This window comes from Hippocampus zosterae, chromosome 5 (genome assembly GCF_025434085.1).
Source record: "Hippocampus zosterae strain Florida chromosome 5, ASM2543408v3, whole genome shotgun sequence".
NCBI lineage: Eukaryota > Metazoa > Chordata > Actinopteri > Syngnathiformes > Syngnathidae > Hippocampus > Hippocampus zosterae.
Window position 1 is genome coordinate 10216708 of NC_067455.1, and position 27008 is coordinate 10243715.

At 43.3% G+C, this 27008-nt stretch overlaps 1 protein-coding gene across 3 annotated transcripts; it reads right to left on the bottom strand.

Moving 5' to 3' along the window:
- Positions 1-1329: 1329 nt before the first annotated feature.
- nr4a3 (nuclear receptor subfamily 4, group A, member 3) lies at positions 1330-27008 on the bottom strand. 3 transcript variants are annotated; one of them, XM_052066081.1, is made up of 9 exons: positions 25379-26058; positions 24899-25063; positions 24316-24397; positions 20059-20900; positions 14585-14714; positions 12491-12654; positions 12188-12387; positions 6465-6643; positions 1330-2889 (listed from the first exon to the last, which is right to left on the bottom strand). In XM_052066081.1, exons 3-9 carry the CDS (start codon positions 24377-24379, stop codon positions 2627-2629), a joined length of 1842 nt encoding a protein of 613 aa, XP_051922041.1. In that variant the 5' UTR covers positions 24380-24397; positions 24899-25063; positions 25379-26058; the 3' UTR covers positions 1330-2626. The 3 variants fall into 3 exon arrangements, with proteins under 3 accessions (XP_051922041.1, XP_051922042.1, XP_051922040.1); XM_052066082.1 differs by lacking the exons at positions 24316-24397; positions 25379-26058 and adding an exon at positions 26825-27008; XM_052066080.1 differs by lacking the exon at positions 24316-24397 and having other exon boundaries at positions 25379-26055.

Here is a 27008-nt window from a genome sequence, read left to right on the forward strand (position 1 = left end):
TAGCCATAAAAGCAAAAACTGTTTGGTCCAAACAACTAACTACTTCAGAACTCCGCATTTCACCACCTTGATTTCCTCTAGTGTTTTCCTAAAGTAGAAAGTTGCCAGTTGATATGATTTTTGGTTTGTGTCATGTCTGGAATCATTTTTCTTCCTACAAATGAAGTGACTGAATGAACATCTTCCGAGAATGGTGATTCTATCATTTTTGCCAGAGGTAGAATTCTATGTTTGACAACAATGCACAACTAAGATAAGATAAGATATCCTTTATTCGTCCCACACTGGGGAAATTTACAGCCTCCAGCAGCAAGAACTACGCTGCATTTATAATTTCATATGTACCTAAGGCTAGAAAGCAAAGTACACAGAGTATCTCTTTCTGGCTATATGCTTCTTTCTTGACAATACTGCCGTTTTTTTGTGGATCAATAAAAAAATAATTTGGTAAAACGCTGTATGTGTAATCTCAAAACCTGATTTAGGGTCGCAGTTTTTCCATTGCAGCATATCAGTCGATGTGCTGTGCTCAATCACTTGGTGTGGAGTGCAGAGTTGTCAACTTTTTTGCAATGGTTGTTTCAGTCGTGTTTAGCCACACTGCTCATTGTTGTCATTTAGGTTTATTGAAGACTCAAAATCACGGGTGTCAAAGTCAAGGATCGGGGGCCCGATCCGGCCCGCCGCATCATTTTATGTGGCCCGCAAAAGCAATTCATGTGACAGCTTCCATGATCCTTGCTAAAGTCCGTCACAAAATGTCAAATTGTGAAGGTCTGATAAATAACGTTGAAATTTTGCAATCATTTTGTTACCCCGTTCACACTCACTTGAACAAACAACAAACAAATAGCTTTTTTTTTTTCAAGACACGTCACAGGGAAGCCTCGACAGGTTTGATGAAGGCTGAAGTGACAGCTGAAACTGTCAACTCTGTAAGTTTTTCCTCTTCACCAAAAGAGAGCTTTGTCTGGAAAAAAAGAAACTTTCAACTTAATTGAACAAACCGTGTGATTGAGTGCTTACAAAATTAGTCATCCATCAATTTGTTGAGATGATTCCGTTTACATTTATTCAATTTCACCGTTGCAACGGCCATCCGAGGGAAGACATAACTCCAAAGTGGCACGCGACAAAAATGAGTTTGACACCCTTGCTCTAAATTGTCCATACATTTGAATGTGAGTGTAAATGGTTATTTGTTTATGACCTGCAATGAGCTGCAGAAGGCAATTCAGTACACGCGTAATCTGTCTTTCGCCCAATAAAGATATTGTGCAGTATAGAAAAAAAGAATGGATGGAAAATAAAAGAACACAGGAGGCAGAATAATCAGAACTAGTTTATGATTTCAAAGTGCTGAACAGAAAATCCAGTGAACCAAGGAGAAAGAAAAAAAATCGAACAATAAACTCAAACCAAAGGACGTTGAAAAATAAAAGAACAGCAAGTTTTTTTGTTTCTCTTCTTTGAAAACAATGCACGTCGTACCACAATATTTGAAAAAAGCTAAAAACATTTCAAAATATTAGTTTTTGTATATTTATATATCTATAGAATTTGCTTCTTTTTTTTCCTCAGAAGATCACTGCCGCTGTGAGTGTGTCAGTGGGGCGCAGGGGCGGGGGGGGCAACGGGGTGAGACACGCAAACACACGAGGCAAGCTGGTTTTTGACAGCTTAAAAACAACATGCTTAAGATGCTGGCTTCTCTGACGCGTGCACGCGCACACATACACACACACACACACACACACACACACACACATTAAGATGCACACACTCACACCGCCACATGAGAACTATAAAAAGACGGCGGAATGTTTCTTCCGTGGATCTATCTGTCGAGCACCTTCCTTTCCTCTCCTCTCCTCTCAGTGGGAGGAGCAGGCCGGGTGTGTGTCGGTCCTTCATGCCCTTTGCAGGCCGTTAAGTGCTTCAGAAGAGCCCATTTCTGTCTCCTAACAGTTCCGTATGAGTCCAATAAGCGCACAAAAATGAGCGTTTCAAGTCTGAGTGAGCAGTCATCAATCATTAGTGCACAGTTTCTCTCCTCTGAAGCCGGATTTCTCTCCTACTTAATTCTATTGACAATAAAGGACATGTCTTTGCTTTCAAATAATTTAGAGTTTGAAATTAAACCGCTCCTTATGCGTCAGCTCCTTACGTGATGAGAAAGCAGTCAGAAATTGCACTTGGAATCAATCAAGAACTCATTTCCTGTGTTGTTGAAATCATGTGTCATATATATTGTCACTGAGCTCTGACTTTCTCTTTTTGGACAAAGTGCATCGCCTGCACTCACGTTTCCTTTTCCTGCCAGTGAATTCAGCACACTGGTTAAACAGGCAAGTATACACAGAAACTTCTTTTTTTCTTCTCTTCCAGAGAACAACATGTCTTTCTTTCTCAGCCTCCATGTGAAAATCAGAAGTGGCGAAGCATTTCATTGAATTAATTTTTTTTTCTCTTTACACTGGTCAAAAGTGTCTATTTAATTGATGGTCCTTTGGAGGCAGTTCTCTTGTGGTTATCCTGTTGGCATCACAGCAAAGTGACTGTTATTGTACTCAAACTGGATGTGATGTTTTGTTTTTTGTTTTCTCTCCATCTCCATCCTTCGCCATCAGTAAGGCAGAGTGTCCAGGAACCTGTCAATCACGGGCGGAGGTGGCACCAGGTCCTCCAGCTTCAGGTAGAAGATCCGCTGAAGGCCCTGAGTCCTCTGGGAGCGTAGCTCTGCCCTTAAACCCAGAATACGACCCAGGGCGGGCGCCGCCTTGGGCGACAACGATGAGGGGCCGCAGCCCAGGTGGTCTCTGAGACAGCAAATCACTTTGTTCTGCAGCTCCTCCACTCGCTTGGAGTCCTTCAGGCCCGGGACTTGCTCTAGAAAGGACGCGTTAGGAGAAGAATGTATTAAACAACACAGGATGGCGCCATCTTACAATGCCAATCAATCAATCAAACTTTATTTATATAGCACTTTTCAAATTCACATCAAGCGCCATAGTATGTGCCAAAGTTGCTCAACAGAATCTTTTCAATTTCCTGCGGTAATTTTGCCATTGAAGGTTTACAGAAAATTCAAACATGTTCTTCATGATGTAATGCTTGTGTATGCTGTAGTTTGTAAAAATTGCAAATAATTCCCAGTTAATTGTCTTTAATTATTCAAAGAAAATGTCCCAGCTGTCCAAAATTTCTCAGATCCATTTTAGTGGCTACATTAGCACACACTTCAGTCATTAATTCCAAAACTCGATTTGCTCAACTCAATATTTCCATTTTTTTAAAACGCTTTCTTTAATATCCTCACATATTCCATTTCATTGTGTTTGATTTACTTGGAAAGCTGCCAACTTAGAATTTTGACTCAGAACAACTAAATGTTTGTTATTATGTTTGTTTGTGGTCAACCCTCATGAATTCCCAGAAAGAAAAAAAAAACGCCCAACTTCTCCAAGTGAATCCTTTCAAAATCTGTCCTAATGGAAGGTTTCCGTAAATGTACTGGACATGTCCCATCTCTTTGCAAGCCCAATCAGCTCATTCAGCTGAAAGAGCAATTGTTACATCTTCTTTTATATTGAATTGCACCTCATTAGCCTCGATGGCTCAAGTTCTTAACAGGCTTTAACCTATCTCACTCACTACAGATCAATACACAGCCTAACCTAATAAGCCCCCCTCACATGCTGCGCACGCAAACACACACAAACACACACGCACACACACCAAAAAGACAGATATATAGAAACACTTGCTGGCACACAAATGCTCTCTGCAATTCAAGACAATGACAAAGACAAAAGTGCTCAGCAATTAGCTGATTATTCGGCCCTGTGAGCAGCCAAATTAGATTAGAAACACACGTGTGTGCTCACACACAGACACACACACACACACGGACACACACATGCACACGCACAGACACAAACTAGTGCCCATAGCAACTCCAGTGGCACCCAAACCGAGCTTAATGTGACACTAACTCATTCTGCAGAGCACAGGGTGTCCACCGCCCCCATCACACACACACACACACACACACACACACACACACACACACACACACACACACACACACACACACACACACACACACACACACGGGCGCTGTATGGGGGCCATGGCTCAGACCACTTAAAGCTATCCATTATGTGAAGCTTATTTATTGTTTGTTTATGTGGCTCTTTTGTTTGCAGAGTCACTCCAGCCCGCCTTTCAACGTGTCTTTCAGACCTACGCACTCACTCTCTTGTCTCTATGTGCTACAGCTCCTGTGGTGGAAGTGTGTGTGTGCGTGTGTGTGTGTGTGTGCGCGTGTTCGTGCGCGCGTGTGTCTGTGTGGCGGTGCAGTGCGTTTGGGGGGGTGATCGATGGCTGCCTTTTTATACAGGCCACTCTGAATTGGTCGATGGCCCGGTTGCTTTGGCAGTGTGCTTGTGTGCTTTGCCGGGGTGGCAGTGAGACGCCGCCGAAGAGCCGTGCTCCGTGGTGGGCTGGTCGATGGGGCGCAGAGTTAAGTGCTCCCCCAGAGAGAGGAGCTTGTGTTGGGGGCTTTAGACAGAGGAAGTGAAGGTGGTGGCTGAAGGCCGGGGGGCTGGAGGTAAATAAAGTCGACCTCAAGGGGAGGTTTTCACATGTTCACAAGTTTATTTAAAGAATTAGACATTCTTCTAATATTTGCATCGATAAATTCAAATACTGTAATAAATTGTTCTTTCATTATATATATATATATATATATATATATATATATACTGTATATATATATATATATATTTTTTTTTTACCAAAAGTCAAATATGTTCTTGACAGTAATATGTTCTATGCACCCCTGCTCGAAGCGTAAAACCTTCTTTTCAATAAGTCAAGCTGGTCGACTTGTCGTTGATGGCATTTTTAAAAATATGCCATCAGAAGGTGCCCAGGGCATCTACTTTGCTTTGCACGCCACTGCATTAGAATAAGTACACCTGCAAAAAGTTTGGGATCTTGGTTAAAGATCCCACACAAGACGCAAACCAACAGTCCATTAGCCTCTTTGTTGGTATGGCCCAGTCCGTTCTATAATTCCTACACGTGGTTGGTTAATAATGAATCGATTTTATTTATTAATTTGTATTCATTTATCTCAGGAAATAGTTTGTTCATGTGTTTATTGTAAATATTTTGTCATAGATAATTTCACATCTCTATTCAATGTTTGATTTGAATTTTATTTAAAATTATTGAACTGAATAAATCTTGACAATGCATTACTATTTTATTAGTAGTATTAACTACTGAGCAGCCCGGTAGTCCAGTGGTTAGCACGTCGGCTTCACAGTGCAGAGGTACCGGGTTCGATTCCAGCTCCGGCCTCCCTGTGTGGAGTTTGCATGTTCTCCTTGGGCCTGCGTGGGTTTTCTCCGGGTGCTCCGGTTTCCTCCCACATTCCAAAAACATGCGTGGCAGGCTGATTGACCACTCTAAATTGTCCCTATGTGTGAGTGTGAGCGTGGATGGTTGTTCGTCTCTGTGTGCCCTGTGATTGGCTGGCAACCGATTCAGGGTGTCCCCCGCCTACTGCCCGGAGACAGCTGAGATAGGCTCCAGCGACCCAAGTGAGGATCAACCGGTTCGGAAGGTGAATGAAATGAATATTAACTACTGTCAATATTTTTCATGCACATTTCAACATCCTATTTTCAAGTCGAATGTGGCCATTCGTGGTTTAAAAATGGCAACAAAAAAAAAAGGTTCCTCGTTGTTTCATAAATGTGATGCAATCATTGTGTATGCTCCTATATTGTAGCATACACAATCCCTGCTGTAAAAATTATAATTACAACAAGTTAGTCATGATCTGCGACTTTGATCAAGATTTGACATGGAGACTCCCATTTACATTATTCAGATGCGCTGTGAAATGGCAATATGATCAGGCTGTGATTCGTTTGGCACTTGTTCTCTTCCTTCATTTTGAGTGTGGACAAAACTACATTTTCGATAATTAAGCCTGAAACATTGATTGGTGAGGGTGAAAAGTGCTTAAGCCCGTTGACAACACCCTTCTTGCTTCTCTTTCCTCCATCCTTGTGCATGCTTTCTCTCTGCTTGCATGTTTGACACATGCACATTGATTAGAGCGGCAGGTGTCAGGCAGGTGCAGCAGGTGCTTATGGGTATCAGGTTCATGTTAGAGTGAAAACGTCTGCGTGTGTGTGTGTGTGTGTGTGTGTGTGTGTGTCCAAGTGGATTCGTACACCTGATCGCTGTCACATTCAATCAGGCAAACATAAACAAAACCAAAAAAAAAAAAAAATAGGAGTGTGAGGCTAAAATGATGCCTTCCATAGTTAACACTGCTCATATACAGTATGTATATTTATAAACCCTTATGCTGTATGTGTATTTCTCAAAATGCACAGCCTGTTCATTTTATTTCCTTTGTGTGTTGTTTTTTTTTTTAATACCTGTGAGCAGCACGAGGGCGGCCAGGCAGGCAAAGGCGGAGGCGTCCAGGTTTAGGCTCTGGAGATGGGTGGAGAAGTCTCGGATGGAGTCCAGCCACTCGCCAAAACCGCGAAGGCACTGGAACCTGTGCAGCACCGAGCCATTACAGAACACTAATTTGTCCTCTGACAGGATCGACCTGGGAAAAAAGTAGGAAAAATACAAATTGTTTAGCTTTATGAACTTTTTTTTAAACATCAGTCCATTTTCTAGAGTGCTTGTCCTAGAGCAGACATGTCCAAAGTCCGGCCCGCGGGCCAAATCCGGCCCGCGGTCGAATTTCATCCGGCCCTTGGCCCCTGTCATAAAATCAGTGCCGTCTGGCCCGCAGGTTGGGCGCAATGGAACACGTGTTGCATTGACTGAGGTCTCGTAGACTGGTGAGTGATGTTTCATAGAGTACTGCTTCCCTCTAGTGGCTAAATGAGTAATAGCATTCACTAAATGAGTAATAGCATTTAGAGACTAGAGGGCATCACTCACGAGTTAACAAGACATCACTCCGTGTTTATATTGACTGATATGTCATATTTCAAATGATCCTTGCAGTTTGTGGATATGTGTATTGCTTGTTCATTTCCCTGTTGTTCGAGTCAAAGGTTTTGTGACTATTGAAAAGTCATGGTGATACATTTTATGTTTCAAATCAATCAATTTGCACTCAGGAGACTTCTGTTTAAGAAAAAGTCAAGTGAATAAGCAGTTGCATGTGATATACCTGTTTCAAATGAACCAAAAGAAATTCTTAAGATTGTTGAAATTAAAATAAAAATGGAAATGTGAAACAGACTGGCTTACTAAAATTTGTTGAACAATATTGTTGTTCAATGTAAAGAATGTCAGCCAAGGTCGGCCCCCCGACATTTTACCACATAAAATCTGGCCCCCTTGGCAAAAAGTTTGGACACCCCTGTCCTAGAGTCACGGGTCAGCCGGAGCTTATTTTTGCTGACATTGAGGGAGTGGCAAAGTACACCCTTGACTGGTCAACAGTCAATCACAAAGCAAATATGTACTATACACTGTCAAAAACACAAATTGTATTTTTTTGTAGGGGGGGATAAAACAATAATTTAACCCTTTCAAACAGCGGTTACTACAGTGGACATCATATTATGTTATCAGGTTACAGGTTATCATTATGGATGCATGAAAGATTTAAGTTTAAACGACTTAAAAATAAATTAGAATAGATATTATTGCCGACGACAACAAAGCTAGTTAGCACAGCTGAAATGTTGAGTTAACGCATTTTTTAGATGTAGCTAAGTTTTTCAGAGTGGGACGTGTAGAATCATATAGAATTACCTTGTCATTTTATGGCCGTTATAAACATTTTTAATAATGCATTGAATTTGAAATCAGATGTCGGAACTAGAAATGCTCTCAAAAGTGGTTAAAGTCAGGAAAATGTCACATTTCTGTGCAGATTTTCTGAAAAGGATACAAGTCCATTAGCGAGAAACATGAAGTACTGTACATGATATGCTTTAATAGGCAATCTAATGAAGTCTTGATCTAATTTTTATCTTGGATTTGTCACCAGGGATTTGATCTTCAATGAACCTAATATTAACATACGTGTTTTTGCAATGCTGGAATAAGAACATGCAAACTCCACAGTGGGAGAGACAAGGTTCAAACTGGAAACCTCAGAACTGCGAGGCAAGCTTGCATACCACTATTTCTCCAAACTGCCTTTTGTCCAAAATATTCTTTCCATTTAGACCCCACTTGATGCCCTCTTGAATACAATACTTGGACTAATAGAGCAAAAAGCAAACCAAGGTTGGCACCATATGCGTTCACACACAATTTGGCCCAACATCAAACAGCGCGATGCAGCCGATTGAGTTGTGCGTTTTCCAAATCATCGCGTTTTGAAACATTCCTGCATTTCTGGGGTTGTGGCAATGAACGGCTGGGATAAGGAGTCCAAACGGGTACGAGTTGAAAGTGCTTTGACCGCTGCGTGCAATGGAAATATGTCTTAATGAGGAAATGAAAAGGCTTCCTACAGTTGCTCATGACACAGAACTGAGAGAGGGGGCGGGAGATTGAGAGCTTGTGCATAAGCGAGGGCTATAAAGCGCTCTTTATGAGGGCAAGACTAAACAGCATGCTCCCTTCTTATTAGGAGCCTTCATAAATAAACCCCCAATCAAAGGGAAGACAGATGGAAAGACGCAGGTAAAATGAGCAAAGATATGCGACGTGCTTGGGAAAACAGCTTTAAGCTCGAGGAATCTCGGAATGGTGAAATCTTATCGAAACTTCACCTCACGCCGCGCTGTGCTGCATTCTTACACTGTAAAATAAGTGGAAACTGAGTTTCCCCTAAGGCCAATGACAAGATAATCGTCTCATTGTACCCTTTGCAAATAATGACGTCTCGAGACTTTGAAGTGTTCTTGACGATAATACAGTACTTGAATGATCAATTGGTTACGCTTCTTTAGGGCTTGACTGTCAGAGGTTTTCCCACAATGTCCAGTTGACCGCAATCTATTAGCAAATCGTACTGTTCTTTTCGGTTATGTGACAGAGATGTTTCTTAGTCTTCCGTTAGATGCACCACTGCAACACCAGTACTCTAATCATACTGTACAACCTCCCTCGTCGAGGCAGATGGCCACCCACACTGAAAAGCTGATCTCTGCGAAATGCAGGTGTAAATGTTGTCATGGAAAATGCGGGATACTGAAAAATCTGTGAGTTTTTGGAATGCGAAGTGGTGGATTAACTATTCCAGAAACCAAAAATATACCGTAGTGTACAATATCTCATAATGACTAATGCCGTTGATTTAGGGCCATAACGTAACGTTTATGTTTATTACATTGCTTGTTGAAACCAGTTACGGTTTGCCTATAATCAGGCCGATCAAATTACAACCCGTCATGACGTGGCTAAAAACAAAAACATTCCAAAGAAGAATCTGGAATGTGTGACCTCAAGAAATTGGCTAAATCAGATGAAAAGCATTACTGGCGTAAAAAATGGCTGTGAAAATCCGTAATTTGTGGCATCTTATAGATATTCGGATATGACGCATGTATCTAAGGACGCTCATGTGCCGGAGCACGGAGAGACCACATCCACGTTATATACGCTTGGATTTCTGCCACACATTCCGTTCACCCCTGACGACGTTGTCGCCACGGCAACCCACCCATAACCACACAAACTGTTTGGTGACGGGGCCGCTTGTACGGCGACGGAGGAGTAAATTTACTCGCACGCACACACACCGACAACACTGACACCCCACTCTGGCGAACACGCAGACATACGCTCGCACGAGGGGGGCCCGACAGGCGTCCGAGTTCAACGCGGGGTCAACGCGGCATCAACGGTTAATGGGGGGCTCACGGTGCCATGTGTGTTCCATGCTCAGAGCATGTGTATGTCAACAAGTCAAGTCAACAGTATTTATAGAGCACTTTCAAACAGCCATCGCTGCATACAAAGTGCTGTACATGAAGCAATTTAACATGCACAATAAACAGTAAGACAAATCGGTAATAAAGGCGGTAGAAAGCACCAAACAGTAAAACCAAGAACAAATCTAAGTCATGCTGAGTCGAATGCCAATGAATACAAGTGAGTTTTGAGGAGGGCTTTGAAGATGGGCAACGAGGAGGCTTGCCGAATGTTCAGTGGGAGGTCATTCCAGAGAGAGGGACCAGCAACAGAAAAGGCTCGATCCCCTCTGAGCCTCAGTTTAGTTCTTGGTACTTCTAATAATGTCTGGTCCACAGACCTGAGGCGCATGTGTGTGTGTGCGTGTGAACGAGGTCGCCATGAGTCCGCTCTTTGGAATGATTCACAGTCCCAGCCGGAGCCTTCCCCTCCCGCTGGAACTGTGATGCCACCACCCATCTTCTACCCACCCTGCACCTGGACCTAGCAGGGTGCAGGAGAACAAAGTTGTACATCATCAGTGTGTGTGCGTGTGTTTGGGTGAGTAAGTGTGTCTGACTGTATTGGTTTTTTGGCCCTAGGCGACAGCCGGGACAAAAGGATGAGCTTGTAGGCCAAGCCCCCTCCTCGCCATAAATTTAACTAGCCGCATGCCTTGCCAGGGCAGAGCGGTAACTGTGGCGATGCTGGGGCTCAAGATGGCCCTGGGGGAGTCCTGATGGCACCAAACAGCAGTACTGTATCTGAATTTTTTATTTTTAAGTCAACTGAATTGAGCATGAGTTTCCTGGCATAAATTGTCAGCTGACCTGCCTTTTAGTAGTTTTGAGCTCATCAGTTCTAGAAATGACGCACGCACGCACACACACGCACACAAACACACACACATGTACAAACACACACAAAGGCTGCTTGTGCGTCACACATCAGACGAGCGGAACTCCGTGGGTGGAGCTGCTGTCATACACCGACTCCATTCATAATTCCTTTCATATGGTTGACCATTCATCTCCGGATACAACAAAACAGCAGCGCCTGCTGTACAGTAGTGGCCGATAAGACTGGTCAACAAATCTTTACTCCAATGTTTTGAACTATAGAGGCAAATAAACTTTTCTCTGTGAATTATTCAGTCAGGTGTAGACAGGGTCGCCATGGCCACTTTTGAACGCCTCGTTGTTTGACATGGAAAACGCCCGTGATGACCCGTTGGGATATCGTCACTGGTTTTTATCCATGTGGCAGAGGTTTGACAGTATGGGAACATATTTTGGGGGGGATCGGTGATATCAGGACATTTTCTGTTGCAGGGAGTTGGTATATGTTTGAAAGTCAATTGCCTGGTGTGTGAGTGACTGTACTTTAGGGGCAACCGGGATATGTTCTGGCCAGTGATGTCAGTAAGGCGTTGAACAAACGCGTATTTTGCATGCAACAAAAATAAATAGTCAGTGAATAATAAAATACTAATTCCTCACGCCAGAGGACTTAGTAAAGGCGCTCAATAAACAATTGTATATTATGGTAAACATAGGAAAGGGAAACTGGTATTCACAGCTTGAACATACGTATGTAGTGAGGCATTGTGGGAGACTTCCACTTCACATTACCGCCTGAGGGAGTGACATCATGACTCACATGTCCATACAAGAAGAACAAGTGAGGAAGAAGAGAGATGGCAATAGTCACTAAAAACAAAAATACTCAGGTCTGTTGCAAACTCTTTGCTGTTCACAGAGTGTTTTCTAGCTTCAATAACTATCTCATACGCATTTTTTTTCCTACACCTGTGCGCAGCATGCATTCAATCTTAAAGAGAGTCCCACTATGTACTGTACATGAGTAAAAAATAATAAATGTTGATTAACATTTGGCCATTACAACAATAGTCGTTAAAGATATCAAGTCACATAAAAAAGACGGCCTTTAAGTGAAATCCAGAAAAGACTCTTATTTAATTATTTTTTTTGTGAGTCAAAAATGTGGTCTTTATTTTATTTGTAATGATTTTTTTGTCTTACCATAAAAATGCACTTCCGGTCAAGCGGCAAAACCGCAAGTCGTTTTTATGTTCAGCAGGGTTGTCGGTGTCTCCTGAATGTAACTATCAAAGTCACTTGTAATCTCACTTAGTTACTTTTAAAATGAATGAATCTTTTTCAAAGTAATTGCGGCGACGCTGGTACAGTTCCACATAGAGGTGATACATTTAGTTCAAGTTCTCATCTTCCCCTACATACTGTCATTTTTTTTTTCTCACCTGTGAGCCAACCGCAAGACAAACAGCTCCAGGAAGGCGGAATCTATTAACAGGTTCTGATCATCCCGGTGGAGCTCGGAGAAGCCTGGCAGTCGGTCGGCCCAGCAACGTGTGGTCTCCATCGAAATGGTGAGGAGCCTGTAGAACAGGTGGATGTGCTCTGCGTCTGAGGAGGACGAGGGAGGGTCAGCAGCGCTGAACTGCCGGGGACGGTGAGAAACAGCACAGAAAAACGCAAAAGACATTAGTGTTTGTATGGAGCTTCTCACTGACCACACATTTGGACCCCTGTAGTGCTGCTACCTGGCTATAGTCAAGGTCATGGGGTGTGCAGTGCGAATAAGCCCTGAGCAGAGCGGAGATCAGGCTGAGGGGTGGCGAGGGAGGGGCCACCTCTGTCTGCAGCGGGCTCTTTGGTTTGGAGGGCAAACGTCCACGACGCCCCTTCAAGCTATCGGTGCGTACCACTGTGGAGCAATAAGAGTCAACATGAACGTGCATATTGAAGCGGCTGTTTACACAACACGCATAAAGAACGCCTGTTTCCAAGCGGATAAGTCTGTTATTGGTATTTTTTTTTCAGGGGTGCTGAAGAAACTGAAAGGATGATATTCTGCACAGGGGCCCTGCGGCGTTCCCACACTGGAGGCTACTAACCAGCAGGTGGCAGTGCGAGTTGTGGTAGGTGGCAGTATGAGTTGCGGCTATACACTTGATGATGACAGAGAGACAGATGCTCGTTTTCTGGGAGATAGAGAGGGACCAATGTTGCCAACTAATTTATTGAAGGACGTTGCGTTGGGTGATGAAGTCATTAGGATACAGATGAACATAGATTACAGAGTGGCATTAGGCTACTCGACGTGACATGCCGTGATGAGTAAGTTACCTCAAGACATTATTAGTCAATGGCTATTTTCCTCCAAAAGTAAATGAAATAGTTACTCATTGCTCCTTCGTGAATATAATTGGGCACCAGGGAAAGTAATGAAATACCCTAAAATATATCAAAGAAGTCAGATTTAACAGGGTGTTTTCACAGGCCAGTTATATAGCGTAGAAAAGCGTAGACGAATACTTTATTTAAATATTTATTGGACTTTAAATAACAACCGGTACTTAAATTGCTTCTAACTCAATGACCCCCCCCCAAAAAAAACAACAGTCAAGCAGCTTCTAGAAATATTTTCACAAAATATTCTCCATAACAGTCAACTATGGTATTTCAAAATGAAATGAAAGACTCAAGATTAATTTCGAAACACATTTCAATTTACAAATATGTATTTTTTTTAAAAAAGATTTTCAATCATAGTTTATTTTTAGACAAGCCTTTTGTTTTCTAATAATTCTAAACAAATTTAAAGGCAATATACTCGTTGCTAAGAGCTCTGGGCCCCGGGAGGGTGGAGGGCGTGGGGAGGTGCGAGCTACTTGGGTACAATGAAAAGTTGCTCAATCTAGCAACAAGAGTGCTAAGGTGGCAGCAATGAGGGGGAACTTCATGGATGTGTTTATTGTCTAAGTAATGCACAAAGCCCCGAGTTTGCTATATTAACATTGTGACTAAATGTGAAACTATAACATTGTAAATGTAGGCCCTTGTTATCTTTTTTTTTTTACAATAGAGGGTGTGGTGTCTTTACTGTGTTTGCTCACTTGATGTTGATAGGAGCACACAATTATATTAAGTGGGATGTCGGGGAAAATAACCCTAATGTGTTTGCAAAAGTGTGCACACCACCTTAACTAACCGAAGATACCCACCCACATTTGCAACAATGTAAACCACCTCTGATGAACACAAAATGGAGTTCGGTTGTTCTAGTAGGCTTTTTCTGACATTTTTATTTGTTTTTCGTGCTAATACTTGCTTATTTGGAACTGGTCATGATTTCCCTCACCAATCAAACTCAAACTCATGTTAAATGGTAGCACACCCCCTGACACCTGTAAAGGTGGCTCTGATTATCACAAAATAAGGTTCAGTTCTTTTAATAGGCATTTCCTGGCATTGTTTTTCTACCAGTGGTATGAATGTTTTGTACTCACACTGACAGGTTATTTGGAACTGTTCAGAATTCCCTCCACTTTGACTAAAGCCCCAAATCCAGCTGAAGAAAAACTGGCACCACCATGTCTCACTTGTGTTTTTTACCCTCAAATATACAGATTTCTTGACGGTAACTTTTTATCTCTTGACAAGGTAGAAACGTTTGACCCTTGAAAATTCTACTTTTTCAACTTGCGTATTCACCTGTACTTTTACGGTCCTGGAAAGTTACTTTTAATCTCAGTTCTAAATCCTGATAACACAAAGACTCTAGCCCTGTTTCCGATATGCAACTAGAGACATGGATATGATAGTTATCATAAAGCTGTTGAGAGTCTTCCTACCTTCCTTGACCATGCCCACACTCAGACACTTCTGGAAGCGGCAGTACTGGCAGCGGTTGCGTCGCCTTTTGTCCACAGGACAGTTCTTACTGGCCAGACACACATACTTGGCGTTCTTCTGCACGGTGCGCTGTAGAGAAGGGGGAAAAAAAAAAGAACAAACGGACATTCCGACAATCAGCCTCCAAACATAATCGACCACCAAATATTTGATATGTTAAATTCAATTCAAGCTCTTGCCTCCTTCGCTGGCAAAGAATGAAAGCAGAAGCTCGCAGGTCAGTTTTTAATTACGCGCTGAAAGGCGACGCTGACATCAGTATAATTAGATAAAATTAATTTCCCAACAAGCGTTGCCTTCAGGGGGAACAAATTTATTAGCGCGGGGCCTGACAATGGTGGCCGCGTGTGTGGCGTGCTGAGGAGGCTCCCGCGAGACAGGCGGCAGGAAGGAAGGAGCTGCGTGATCAGATTGTTTGTGAAGCTCGCGGGTCAGTCCGGGGGACCTCGGGGGCCTCGCGGGGTCGCGCCTCTCTCAATAGGCCCCGAGGGAGCTGTTTTCTCCTCTGCTGGTTCGCGCGATTATTACTGACCTTATTAAAATGAAATCAGAAACGGGTCGCGTGGGGACTGTGTGTGCTTCCCGCGTGGACAACAATAACAAATATGGTCGTGATTGTCTTTGTAGTCCCGCGCGGGCATGCAAAAATTATGCTTTAACGGCTGTATGTAAAGGGATCCCTCTGCGTATCATAAACAATAAAAGGTGTGGGCAGGTGTCATGAATTGAGCCATACCGTGTATGGCCATCATTCAATTAAATGGACTTGTGAGTGTTTTGTGTTCAGTGAGACAAATGTGGAGAAACATATTTTTCAAGTTCATCCACGGGGGCCCAATTTTGGAAGGGAGAAAAGTGAAAGTAGATGTGTAAACATCACCTCACATCAAAGGTGCTATTTTTGGGGGGATAAAAAAAAGTTGCAAAATGTGGAGATCGATAGGAAATTCTTGTGTTGTTTTTTTCTTTGTCCATATTTATTTCGTATTGTATTGACGTACATTTAAATCAAATTTAGAGGACGACTGTGTGCCGTTGACTTCAGCCTGTGCATGAATCTGACCCCTTCTTTTAAATGCTTGCATCCAAGAACATCTGAATGATTTCTCTGATTTTCAACAAGCTGGTAATACTGTAAAACAGACACATTGGAGCACATGGAAACTAGATTGACACACTTCTTTAACATATTCATCTAAATACGTCCAATTAAAGAAAACCCTCAAGTCAACACTGTCCAACGGCAATTATTCCATCTTCTGCGTGGCCGACTGACTGACTCATTATGCCGCGCTTCTGCCCTATGCGAGCCATTTCCATGGCATCCCCATCATCCCAATGTGAACGCCTCACATCTCATTCAGTAGTCAGCAACGTTCGAATGTGTTTACAATGACCAGCCCACTGTCTGCTTTTCTCTTTTACGTTGCATCATAATAAACATCGAAAGGGAGTGACCAGATTAGAGCACAGGTCACCAACTCTCCTCCTCGAAGGCCCCTATTCTCTCGTTCTCTCCGCCAGGACACCTGATTCAAACGATCAACTCATCAGCAAGCTTTGCGGAAGCCTGCTCATCATCCTGATCATTTGAATGAGGTGTGCTCGAAGAGGTGTTATGTTTCGATCTGGTTATGTTCGGTTTTGATTCCTCATGTGCCCTTTTTTCGCCACCTGTTCTCATTATCAGTGTTCCTTCTGTGTAACCAATTAGCTCCCTCAACCCTTCGTACGTTGTCCAGGTATTTCTCGTTGTCTCGTCACTTAGTTCCCTGAGTTTCTGTCAGTCTTTGTTGGGTCATTGTGAGCTGTGAGTATGTGAGCATACGTGTGCTCCTGTCATGTTTTGTTTCCTATCTTAGTTTTGTTTGTTCCTCGTGATTTCCAGGCATTTTTTTTGAGTACTTCGAGTTTGTGTTTTTTCCATTGTACTCCTGTGTGTATTTTTTGTTAAATACATTTTGGTCAATCCACCCTGCTCCTCCCTGCTTTTTGGGGTCCTACAACTACCATCACGCGAAACGTGACAAGAGGTAAACATCTGAAACATGCAGGATGGGGACATTTAAGGACCGGAGTTGGTGAGCCATACATTGGAGGGTCTCCAGTGACCTCAGGGCCTATTGGTTCAACCCCCATAAAAGTGAGAGATGCATCTCATGTCTGTGTGTGTGTTTGTTGTGGTAACTTTACTAACTAAAGCAGTGTGTATAGCATCTCAGCAAAAGTGTCCTGGGTGACCTCCATTAGACTATGTGCAGGTGGATACACATACACGATAAAATTACATGAATCTATTAATACAATTTGAATAATGCTTAATCATCGTGTCTTTCTTTTTACTTCTACTATAAAGAAGTCGTCATTTGAGCCCAACAATGAAACGTCTTTCGAGGAAAATTTCTTGACATTGTTGTGCCTCTCAACTCTCACTTGTATTTTTACTTAAGGAATGATCGAATTGTTTCACTTGCAAAAGGCATTAGAAAGTAAAACGAGTGCAGTGGGAGAGACTTCCTTTAAGAAAAAAAAACGCACAGTAAATGTTGATTTGGATTAGGTTAAATAGACTATATTACCGAATGGAGAGCACACGTGCTGTGAGTGCTTGTGGGAGCAGCACAGAGGCATGCAGAGGCACATTCTTGACATGTAACATGTGCTAATAGCCGCGGTTTAAATTAAAAGCCTTCAGGGACTTTTCTCCCCACCTCCCATCCTCTGCTTCTTAATCAGAGGCAATCAGCGCTCTGTGCTTTGTGTATGTCAAGTACGAGTTGATGCGGGCAGATTTATAGCTCGCAGATTTATTGCATATGCTTTTCTGAACTGATTCAATTGTTTCCAGTATGGAAAACGCATCAGCAGAGGGAGTTTGTTTTTCTTTTTTTTTTCCTCGCAGCATTGATGCTGATGTGATTTTACTCAATAATAAAATGTCTGTGGAAAAACAGCGCCTCGACAAAACCAGGGTTATCGAAAAAACGAGATTAGCATTGAACTCCAAAATTCAGATCAGAGCAAAACAAATTAATGGACGTCATCATTCCGCCTCAGTCATAAAAGAAGAAAGGCTAACTTATTTGACAGCTCAAATTAATTCAGTCATTTTACATGCTAATGACTCTCTTGCGATAATTGAATCGTAATGTATTTTTAAGGGACAATAAAAGCGTCATGGTAATGGAGCGTGCTGGGTGATATGGAAGCAGAACATGGGTACCATGTGCATGTTTTAGCAGATGTGACTGCGGCAGCAAATTAAGCACATTCAAAATTGCCGTGTTTCGGCAAGTGTAGAAATGCGACGGGTGGCTTCAGCAGTGCGCATGAGAGGAAACGAGACTTGATAGGCAGTACTGGCAGCACACAGACAGACCCCCCCCCACCCCTGCCCTGCAGCAACCAGACACTGCTTTTGTTCATTAGTAAATAAAAACAAATCGTGAAACTAATTGAAAAGAATGCTAATCATTTACACCCGACCAGAGGCATTATTCAATTAGATACGCTTTTCTTGCTTTGACTCTTCATTTTGCTCTCTTGTAGCCAGCAACAATACAGGAAAATATCATTTATTTTATATGCATTTATGAAATGACATCCAATGAATCAATTGCAACTAATTTGTATTTAGGTGACTTACAACACACTTTTTATCTTGCGTAGAGCCAATTAACAGTGGGGTGGTTCGGCCCACGTTTTCAATCGACTAACATCAATTACAAAAGCTGTATTAAAATTCAGAACACTGCTTCAAAGGGCTATTCATTTGTCAATATATTTATTATTGTGATGTTGGACTGCAATGCGTCACATGTGGCGCACGCCGCTTTATAGATAGCGTATTAAAAAGTAAAAGTGAGTCTAGCTCATTTGGTGATGTATAACTAGAGTAGTGTGCGTGTGCTTGTGGTCACGTCGTACGTGGGATGTGTTGTACTCAAGTCTATAAAGTGATATGCGGCGCATGTCATTTTGCGCTCGCTGCTTTCAAATAAACTAAGATCAGAACAATATTACAGAAAGGAGAAGGTCCCTTCGAAAATACGTTCACTGTATTTTATTTGGAGTGGCTCTGCATGAAGGGGGTGGAGGTGGGGGATTTTTTTCTTGGTTGCCTTAGAGAGAGCGCGTGTTCTCACATAAATCTCACACACGCACACACACATATATATACACACAAGCCATGCACACACTTTGGCCACTTGGTTGCCGAGAGCGACAACCCCTGTGGGTGTTCTGTGCTTTCGTAATGACTCCTCAGACAATTTAGAGTGGGGCTCAACGTTAGGGCGACTGAAGAAAATTACTTTAAATCAACAACAGGTTATCGCTTGTTTGTCCAAATACTCTCATATTTTCAAGTTGAATGTACACCTGCTAGAGTGACACGAGTGATTTTTTTTTTTTTTCCGGGGGCAAATTTATAATGATCAACAATGTGTCTGACGTGGACACAATGCAATAATTTGTTAAATTGTGTCAAGATAACACATGCTGTGCAAGTAACGTGGCGTGGGAAATGTGTGTGAAGAAGTGAATAGGTCCTGTGACCTCTGACACCCGGATGTAAAAGTTGTTACAGTGGTGCCCTGAGATACCAGTGTCTGGACTTTTGAGTTATTGGAGACGGGGCATCGTTGGGCCAATGTTTTTGCTTTGACTTGAGAGTAATACTGTAATTTGTAATTAATTTGCTATACAAGGGCTGTATGGTGGCAGTGAACTCAACTCAATACAGAGTGAAGAATTCTTCACAAAATAAGCTTCAGGCTGTTTAATGCAACTCCCAATTGAGGTTTACGCTTGAACTAAATGTAAAGAATAAATTACACAATGTGTATTTTATATGCGTAATGCTAAAGACATCATGGAAAATTCCATAACTGGCTCATGAATAGCATCATTGTAGCGGTGTAATATCGCTTCCAATAATAGTGGATTGCATTAACGCATGCGCACGGATAACATAACAATATTCACAGGCAGATATTCTTTATCTTCTGCAAAAAATGTCAAATAAACAGCAACTGCAATTTGCAGATTCACATGTGTTGCTTGTTCTTATGTGACTCCATGACTTTGTTACATACACACCCAGGGATTGGGCATCCCAATAATCCCAGTAAAAGTGCATGGCCCATTCATGGAAAATGTGCGAGCTGTGTCAGGAAGAGCATCTGGTATAATGAGTTGGTTCCTGTAGTGATCCCTGACAAGGGAAAATTGCTTGTTCCTATTTGAAAAATCTTGATACAATGTGGTGGGTCAAATCCTCAACCCAATGTATTGAATATAAATAACGCAACATTGGCTCAGCCCCTTTTGGACCCGGCACTGGGTTAGCTATTTCCCGCAATTTGGATTACTTCTGATCCTACAGTTTGTGTGGATGTGTGTTTTCTTTTACCTTGAAGAAGCCTTTGCAGCCCTCACACGTGCGGACGCCGTAGTGCTGGCAGGCCGCGTTGTCTCCACACACGGCGCAGGTGCCCTCTCCTTGGGGGCCACGTGGCGGGGGCGAGGGCAGGCTGTCTCCGAGTAAGGGGCCGCAGGGGCCAAGTGCCAAGGAACGGAACGCAAGGCTGGTGCCCCCGGCCCCGCGGTGTAGCTGGTACATGGGCTGCTGCTCCAGTGGCGGGCCGTGAGCATGCGAGACCGAGGAGGACGTGGAGGAAGAGGAGGAGGACGTGCGGACCAGGCCTCCTCCTAGAGTCTCGTAGCCCCCCACGCTACCCCCGCTGTGGGGCGGCGAGTGCTGGTAGAAGTGTGGAAAACGGGGTGACTTTAGGGAGCCCGCATCCAGGCTGGAGCCCATGGAATGGGGGTGCGAGGGAGGGACCAGTGAATGCTCCTCCCACAGGAAAGAGGTGCCGGGCTGCGGGGGCATGGAAGGGGTGGTGGGCGTGGATGGGGGGGACTGTTTAAAGTACATGGCGGAGGAAGACAGGGCCCCCAGTTGCGGCACCGTCGGGTAGCTGTCCTCCTCCTTCTTGATGGCGGGCCTGTGCGCGGGCATCTGGTAGAGGCAGGACGACTTGGGCTCGTAGCCCCCCTCCACGAACACGTTGAAGCTGGGCAGAGAGGTGGTGGCGGCCGCGGCGGATATCTCGCCACCGTCCAGGTCCAGCTTGGTGTAGTCAGAGGTCATGAGGTCAGAAGCGTAGCTGTCCCCCTGGTAGCCGAAGGACTGGCCGGAGTAGGCGGAGCCTGGGGGGGTGGGCCCATACTGAGCCTGCACGCAGGGCATGTCTGTTGGGAAAACACAGCGCACGAGGACAGTTAAGAGAGACCACAACACGTGGACCCAAAACCATATTTAAAAAGCTGGAATAAAATGTTAGGACTGTCATTAGTCAGGGAGGTGAATGTGATGACACGCTAGTTAATCACTTTTTTGAACACAGCAGCGGGACTTTAACACGGATTGATGCAGCGCAGCAGAGTGAGGCCAGGAGCTGTGAGACAGACATGCACACATGGGGGATGAACAGTAAAAAAAATGCACAGCTCAATTGGAACAGACAGTTGTCAAAATTGTTATGTTCCCCGCTAGATCATCATGCATCCCCTGATTTATTGTGGATTGACAAGAGGCCGTTAATGGAAAATTCAGAATACAAGAAAGCTTGAATTGAGAGCTGGGCGACTTCAGTGTAGTATCATGTTTATAAGCGCAATATTCTAGGTATTTTGATATTTGACGATACAATCTTGAATTCTCTTTGGTTTATGTGTCACTTTTACAGTTCACCTCAAGCAAGGTTTCTCTATTATTTGGAGAAGTGTGTGAGCAAGAGAGTAAAAACGGACGCTAAAGCCCACCACACACTGTGCGACGTGGCCGACCGAACGGGACCAAAAAATGCCATGAGCCACTCACGGCAAAGCGCTTTACCCTCCAAATTTCAAACCGTAACAAAACTACCAGCAGACAATTGGTCGCTCATGACAATTAGTTTAAGAACCATGCACACTCCACGACAGTTCAGTGGGATTTGCTTGCGTTGCTCGGTATGTGACGAACAGTCTCCGTAGATGTTAGCGGCGACGGCAAAAGTTAATCTCGTTAGAGAAGCCCATGCCGAAGACCAGGGCAAGTTCATGACCTCTGCATGTGGGTCAGTGAAATGCAAATGCAGGTAATGTTACAGTAAATAATAATGGAACGCCATGGTGGTGCTGGATGCACACACACACACACACACACACACACAGATACACATTTCGTTATGACTTCCTTTTGATTTGATATGGACACAGCTACACTTGATTTGTGTGTTTAGTGGATATCCTTATGAAACCGCTTTTTACGTCATATGCCAACATGCGACTTAAGTTTCGTGTGTGTGTGTGTGTGTGTGTGTGTGTCCGTGCGCGTGCGTGTGTGTGTGTATACGAGCGAGAACTGTCAACACAGCCACTCTAACATTGACACCCTCATACGCACTGTGTGCCGTAATCGCCCCCTTCATGTTTGTCCAGTCAAATACGGGACATATTAGCCCGACTGTGGGTAGAGCACTTGCAGATACTTCCATCCTCTTGCAGATCGGGTGGTTTTAAAGGCCGTTTAAAGGTCATAGGTTTATTAAAAGGCACAAAAACCATTGAGTTCGAAGTTGAAAGGCGGTGACGCCCGACGACCGAGAGCAGCGTTAGTCATGGCGGAAATGGGCGGAAAGGCACACTAATTTGCGTCGTTATAAGACAATGACATTATTCCTGAAGGCCAGCGTTCCTGTGAAGCCTTGAAAAGCTCAAGTATGACTCACACAAACACACACACACACACATGCACACACATACATAAACAATCCTTTATTCATTTAACAAAATAAGGAGAATCCTTTGCCATAACTAGCACAATTTTATGTCCGTCCCCCCCGCCCCTCCCAAGTTCTGTAAAATAATACTCCAGGTGACATCTAAGGTTTAATTAATGAAGATGTTTTTTTTTTCAAGCATACAATGAGACCAGCCTCTCAGGTATATAAAATTCCAAATTTTCAGCCAAACTCTCTGTGTACAGTGTAAAAATTCAGGAACATGAGCACCTTACACGGTTACTTACACATATGCATTTAGCTTTTCTGGATGTTTTTTTTTCCCCCACCAACCTAAAACTAAAACTAATGAAGGGCAAAAATCTCTCGATGACAAATCAAAATGCTGAAAAATGAAGAGTAAATGAGAAAACAGTTTGCATTTGTCGTCCTTGTTGCTCAGTAAAATATGGTTAAATCAACCATATTGAAAAGAAAAGACAACACAATCTGGCAAACAAGGAAATGCAGTAGATTAACACTGTACAGTTTTAATCTATTTCCTTGTCATTACACTTAAAGTGTAGGTGTGTCGTTAAGTGTTTGGCCTCAATTTTCATGTTCAACCTTGCCAGGCACGCGCCATATCCATGCACGGTAGCAGGTTAGACTTAATCGAGCTAATTGCGCAGATGAACGCTCGCCAGCAGATCTGCAAAGAGGGAGGGCTGTGCCACTGTGGGAGTGGTGACAGACAACTTCAATCTTGGCCAGTCCAAGTCGCTGCTTTTGTTCCTTTTAAATGCAGCCTGCTCGTTGCACACTGGAGCTTTGGCATGACAAAAGCAGATCCGCCACCTTACTGCCCTGGATCTTTTATAACGATTTAAAATGTGTAATGCTAATGTTTAATGCCCACTGGTGACATATTTCTGAATGAAATATTTTGCGTTAGAACAGCTGTCAACCCTACACTAACCACTCAGACGTGGTCTGAGCAGGTGTAAGATTGACTTTCCGCCACCGAATTGTCACTCCAGAAGGCACATCTCAAATACACTTGGGCCCATCCATCTATCGGGAGACCGCTCTGCCAAATTGGAAAACACACGTCATATGCTGATAAAAAATAAATAAATCAGGCTATATCGCTTGTAAAGTTAATAAACGTCCTATATTGGCAATGGATTATGCCATTCGCATTTTTTTCTTTGGGAACATTTGTGTCTGAATACAAATAAATACTGTATGTTGAGCTCAACGTTGACAGAGATTATGTACCACTCACGCGGAAAATACAGTATATAGGAGAGAAAACATAAAGGGCGCAGTGGTGAGGAAGCTCGCACCAGTCGGTCGAGCCTCAGGCGGATTGTGTCGCACCTGTTGTGTCACATCGCTTTTTGCACTCACGGCAAGATGAAGGAATTACGGCAACATCAAACAAAAACATGCAGTCTAACTTAAACTGTACCGACAGCCTCAGGTGAAGAGAGACACGTGCGATTTAAGTGTGTGTGTGTGTGTGTGTGTGTGTGTGTGTGTGTGTGTGTGTGTGTGTCTCAAAGCAAATACAAACATAAACCCGTGTTCACTCATTCTGGCCAAAAACATAAGCCAGCATCTCATAAGAGGAAAACCAGTAAAACCACCTCATTCAGGTTTGGCCTTCAATATACAACTATAGAATTTGTTTTTATATCACAAATGCGGGGGGTGGGAGGTGTAGAAACCGTGACACCTGAACATCACTTTCATATTGCCTTTTTTTTTGCATTCACGCTTGTGCGTGCCTGTGCGTTTATGTGTGCGTGCAAGCAAGAGGACAGACGACCCAAGCAGAGTCAGACACACAAGTTGTGCAGCAGTACACAGCGAGGGGAAGGGAGACAGTATCTAACCTCGAGGCGCGCATTTCAACTGGATAAACTGCAGCTGTTCCAATAACTGAGTGCGCTTGTTCATTGTCAGAATGCCATAGATCTAACAAATAAAAAAATGGAGGTTGCACACATCAATACATTTTTTTTAAAAGATTGTTAAATTTTAAAAGAAAAATCAAGAGTGTTGTTTTCAGTTGAATTGCATCAAATACATCCACAGAAAAGCACATACGCTGTCAGTGAGCGTAAAAAAAAATAATTTTTGACATGGGATGAATTCTCAAACCTATATTGATTTGTGGCCGAAGAAAAGATACACGTGTCAGTTATTATATTAATCAGTCCTACTGTAAATAATTTCTCACACGTGATGAGAGATATATATGACGTGACATTTCATTTTGTTTGACCAAGAAGTCAAATGTCAGATCAGTCCGCACTCGGTCACACATGCGCGCTCACTTGCACAGCAGTTGCGATGATGCAAACACAAAAACGACACATTTCAATCTAGGTTTAAGTCACACACACTTTTTTTTTAAACACGCGGGTACACTCTTAAGGAAGGAAGGAAGGAAGAAAACGCAACGTTTGGGTGTACCTGGCGTGAGAGCTTCGCGCTGAATGGTGCTGGGTGTCTGGGTGTGTGGGGTGGCGTGGCTGCGAGCGGGTCTGTGCTCTTGAAGCGGGTAGGGCTCGTCCGGCTTCGCGGTGGAAGGCTCCAATTGCCGGGACTGCGATCTCGGCTGGAGGCACTTTTCCGAACCTGTGTCGAGAGGAGAGAGTGAGAGAGGATGACGGGTCGAAAGCTCAGAACCAGTCCAATTGCAATCAGAGTTATTATGTTCCCTGAACGACTTATATTTGTATTTTTAAAAAATAAAGACCTACAACGAACCTTAAACATGACACCAAAATTGTCAATAAACAGCATTTCAAACTTCATGACATTACTAACAACTGATTTCTCCCCCTCAGCGTGCAACAATTAGAAAACAAAACCCGTGAATTTCAGCACGTAGGCGTGCAAAAACTTTCACTCTGGCTCCAAACGTGACCACAGAAACAGACATATACGAACCCAGACAAGTGAGCACTTTTACGAAAGCAACGGAGTGTGGGCAAGAAGCTGCATGGGGCTCGCTTCTGATCACCGCCGTTTTGGTTTGCTGCGGATTCATCCAGAAGGGCTGTCTGACGGCATGACCCAACGCAGCCACGCACGCATGCATGCAAAAAAAGACAAAAAGGGACCGAGAAGAAGAACTTAGGTGCACGGTGCGTCTCCGGCTGCCTCTCAATGTAGTCGGACGCACGGCGCATTGGGAATTTCAAGGTTTAGAGCGCCCCCTTTCCGTCATATACGCCCTCGGGTCAAAACGGAGATTCTACAAATCCTTATCCTGTGTGTTCTTGTAACCGCCGCACGCTCGCGGTCCCACCACACTTTTACATACATTCCATAAATGGGACACGGACCTTTCTCAACATTGGATGCAATGTATTCATCTGCTTTGGGGAACTCCAGCTTTCAAGCCGCCATAAGAATCCTAATAAATACTTATTGTACTTCAACATGAAGGCGGAACGAACTCGAAGTGAAGCGTAACATGTTGTTGCTTTTAGATAAGTTAGTATGCCGCGTGCCTTTTCATCTTCAATTTAGAATCTGCGCAGAAAGTTGTCATTACACTGACAGTTAAAAACCACAACGACCTTGATATTATAAGCAATAATTTATAATAATAAACAAATACAAGTAACCTTTAAAACAAATATAATGGCTTTTTTGGGGGGGGGCAGACTATTGAGTTTTTTCCATAAAATGAGAAAATAGGTGAAAACTCATTGGAATTGGAAGCGCTGTGTGGCGAGCTCTTCTTTGGCTCAGCGCGCACCGGTAACCATGAGAGCCACACATAAGCCGAAAAACACGCACCCGGTGCGCCGGTAAACCCCCGGTGTTCACTCGCCTCCCTCCCTTGCGCCAATAAAGCCGGACAGCGGGATGTTTCCAGCAAACAGAGACATTTAAAAAGGGGCGAGCGAGTCAAGTGTGGTTTTACCACGCAGAAATGGACTGCTGTCAGATCGCGGAAAACACTGGCACTTTGAGTCAACTCTTGTAATAAGAATTAAGGAGAAAAAAACCCCACCGGAAGTGATGCTAAGAAAAATGAATTTACATTACTTATTGGACTTTGATAGGACCTGGCATGACACTTTTGTATCTTAAAACGCAGTTTTTAAAAATAAATTTAAAACAGATTGCAACGGCTTTAATTGAAGTCTTCCTCTATGAGGCATCTCATCTCCATGACAACCAGAGACGTTCTGCGTGAAAAAAGGAAAAAAATAATAATGAATGGAACTCGTCCCAGTGCCGAGCTTGACTGTTCAACACAGTCTGGGCCACCGCTTGATTGTACAAACCATAAAAAGCCCTTTATAATGGGGCATATTCTCATGGTTGGGCACGTGTGTGTGTATTTTTTGATAATCTAGTCATTAAAAAAGTATTACTTACTGCTTTGCTGTGGAGGTTCCGTCTTTACTTGTGATGGTAAACTCGCATCAAGTATCCTTTTCGCATTCACAATAATCACCCAAAAGTCGAAAATGTAAAAAAAAAAAGAGAGACAGAAACAAAGAAAGAAAAAAGAAAGGCAGTAGTTGAAAATCGCGGTCACAGTTTCTTGTTTCCTTCCTTG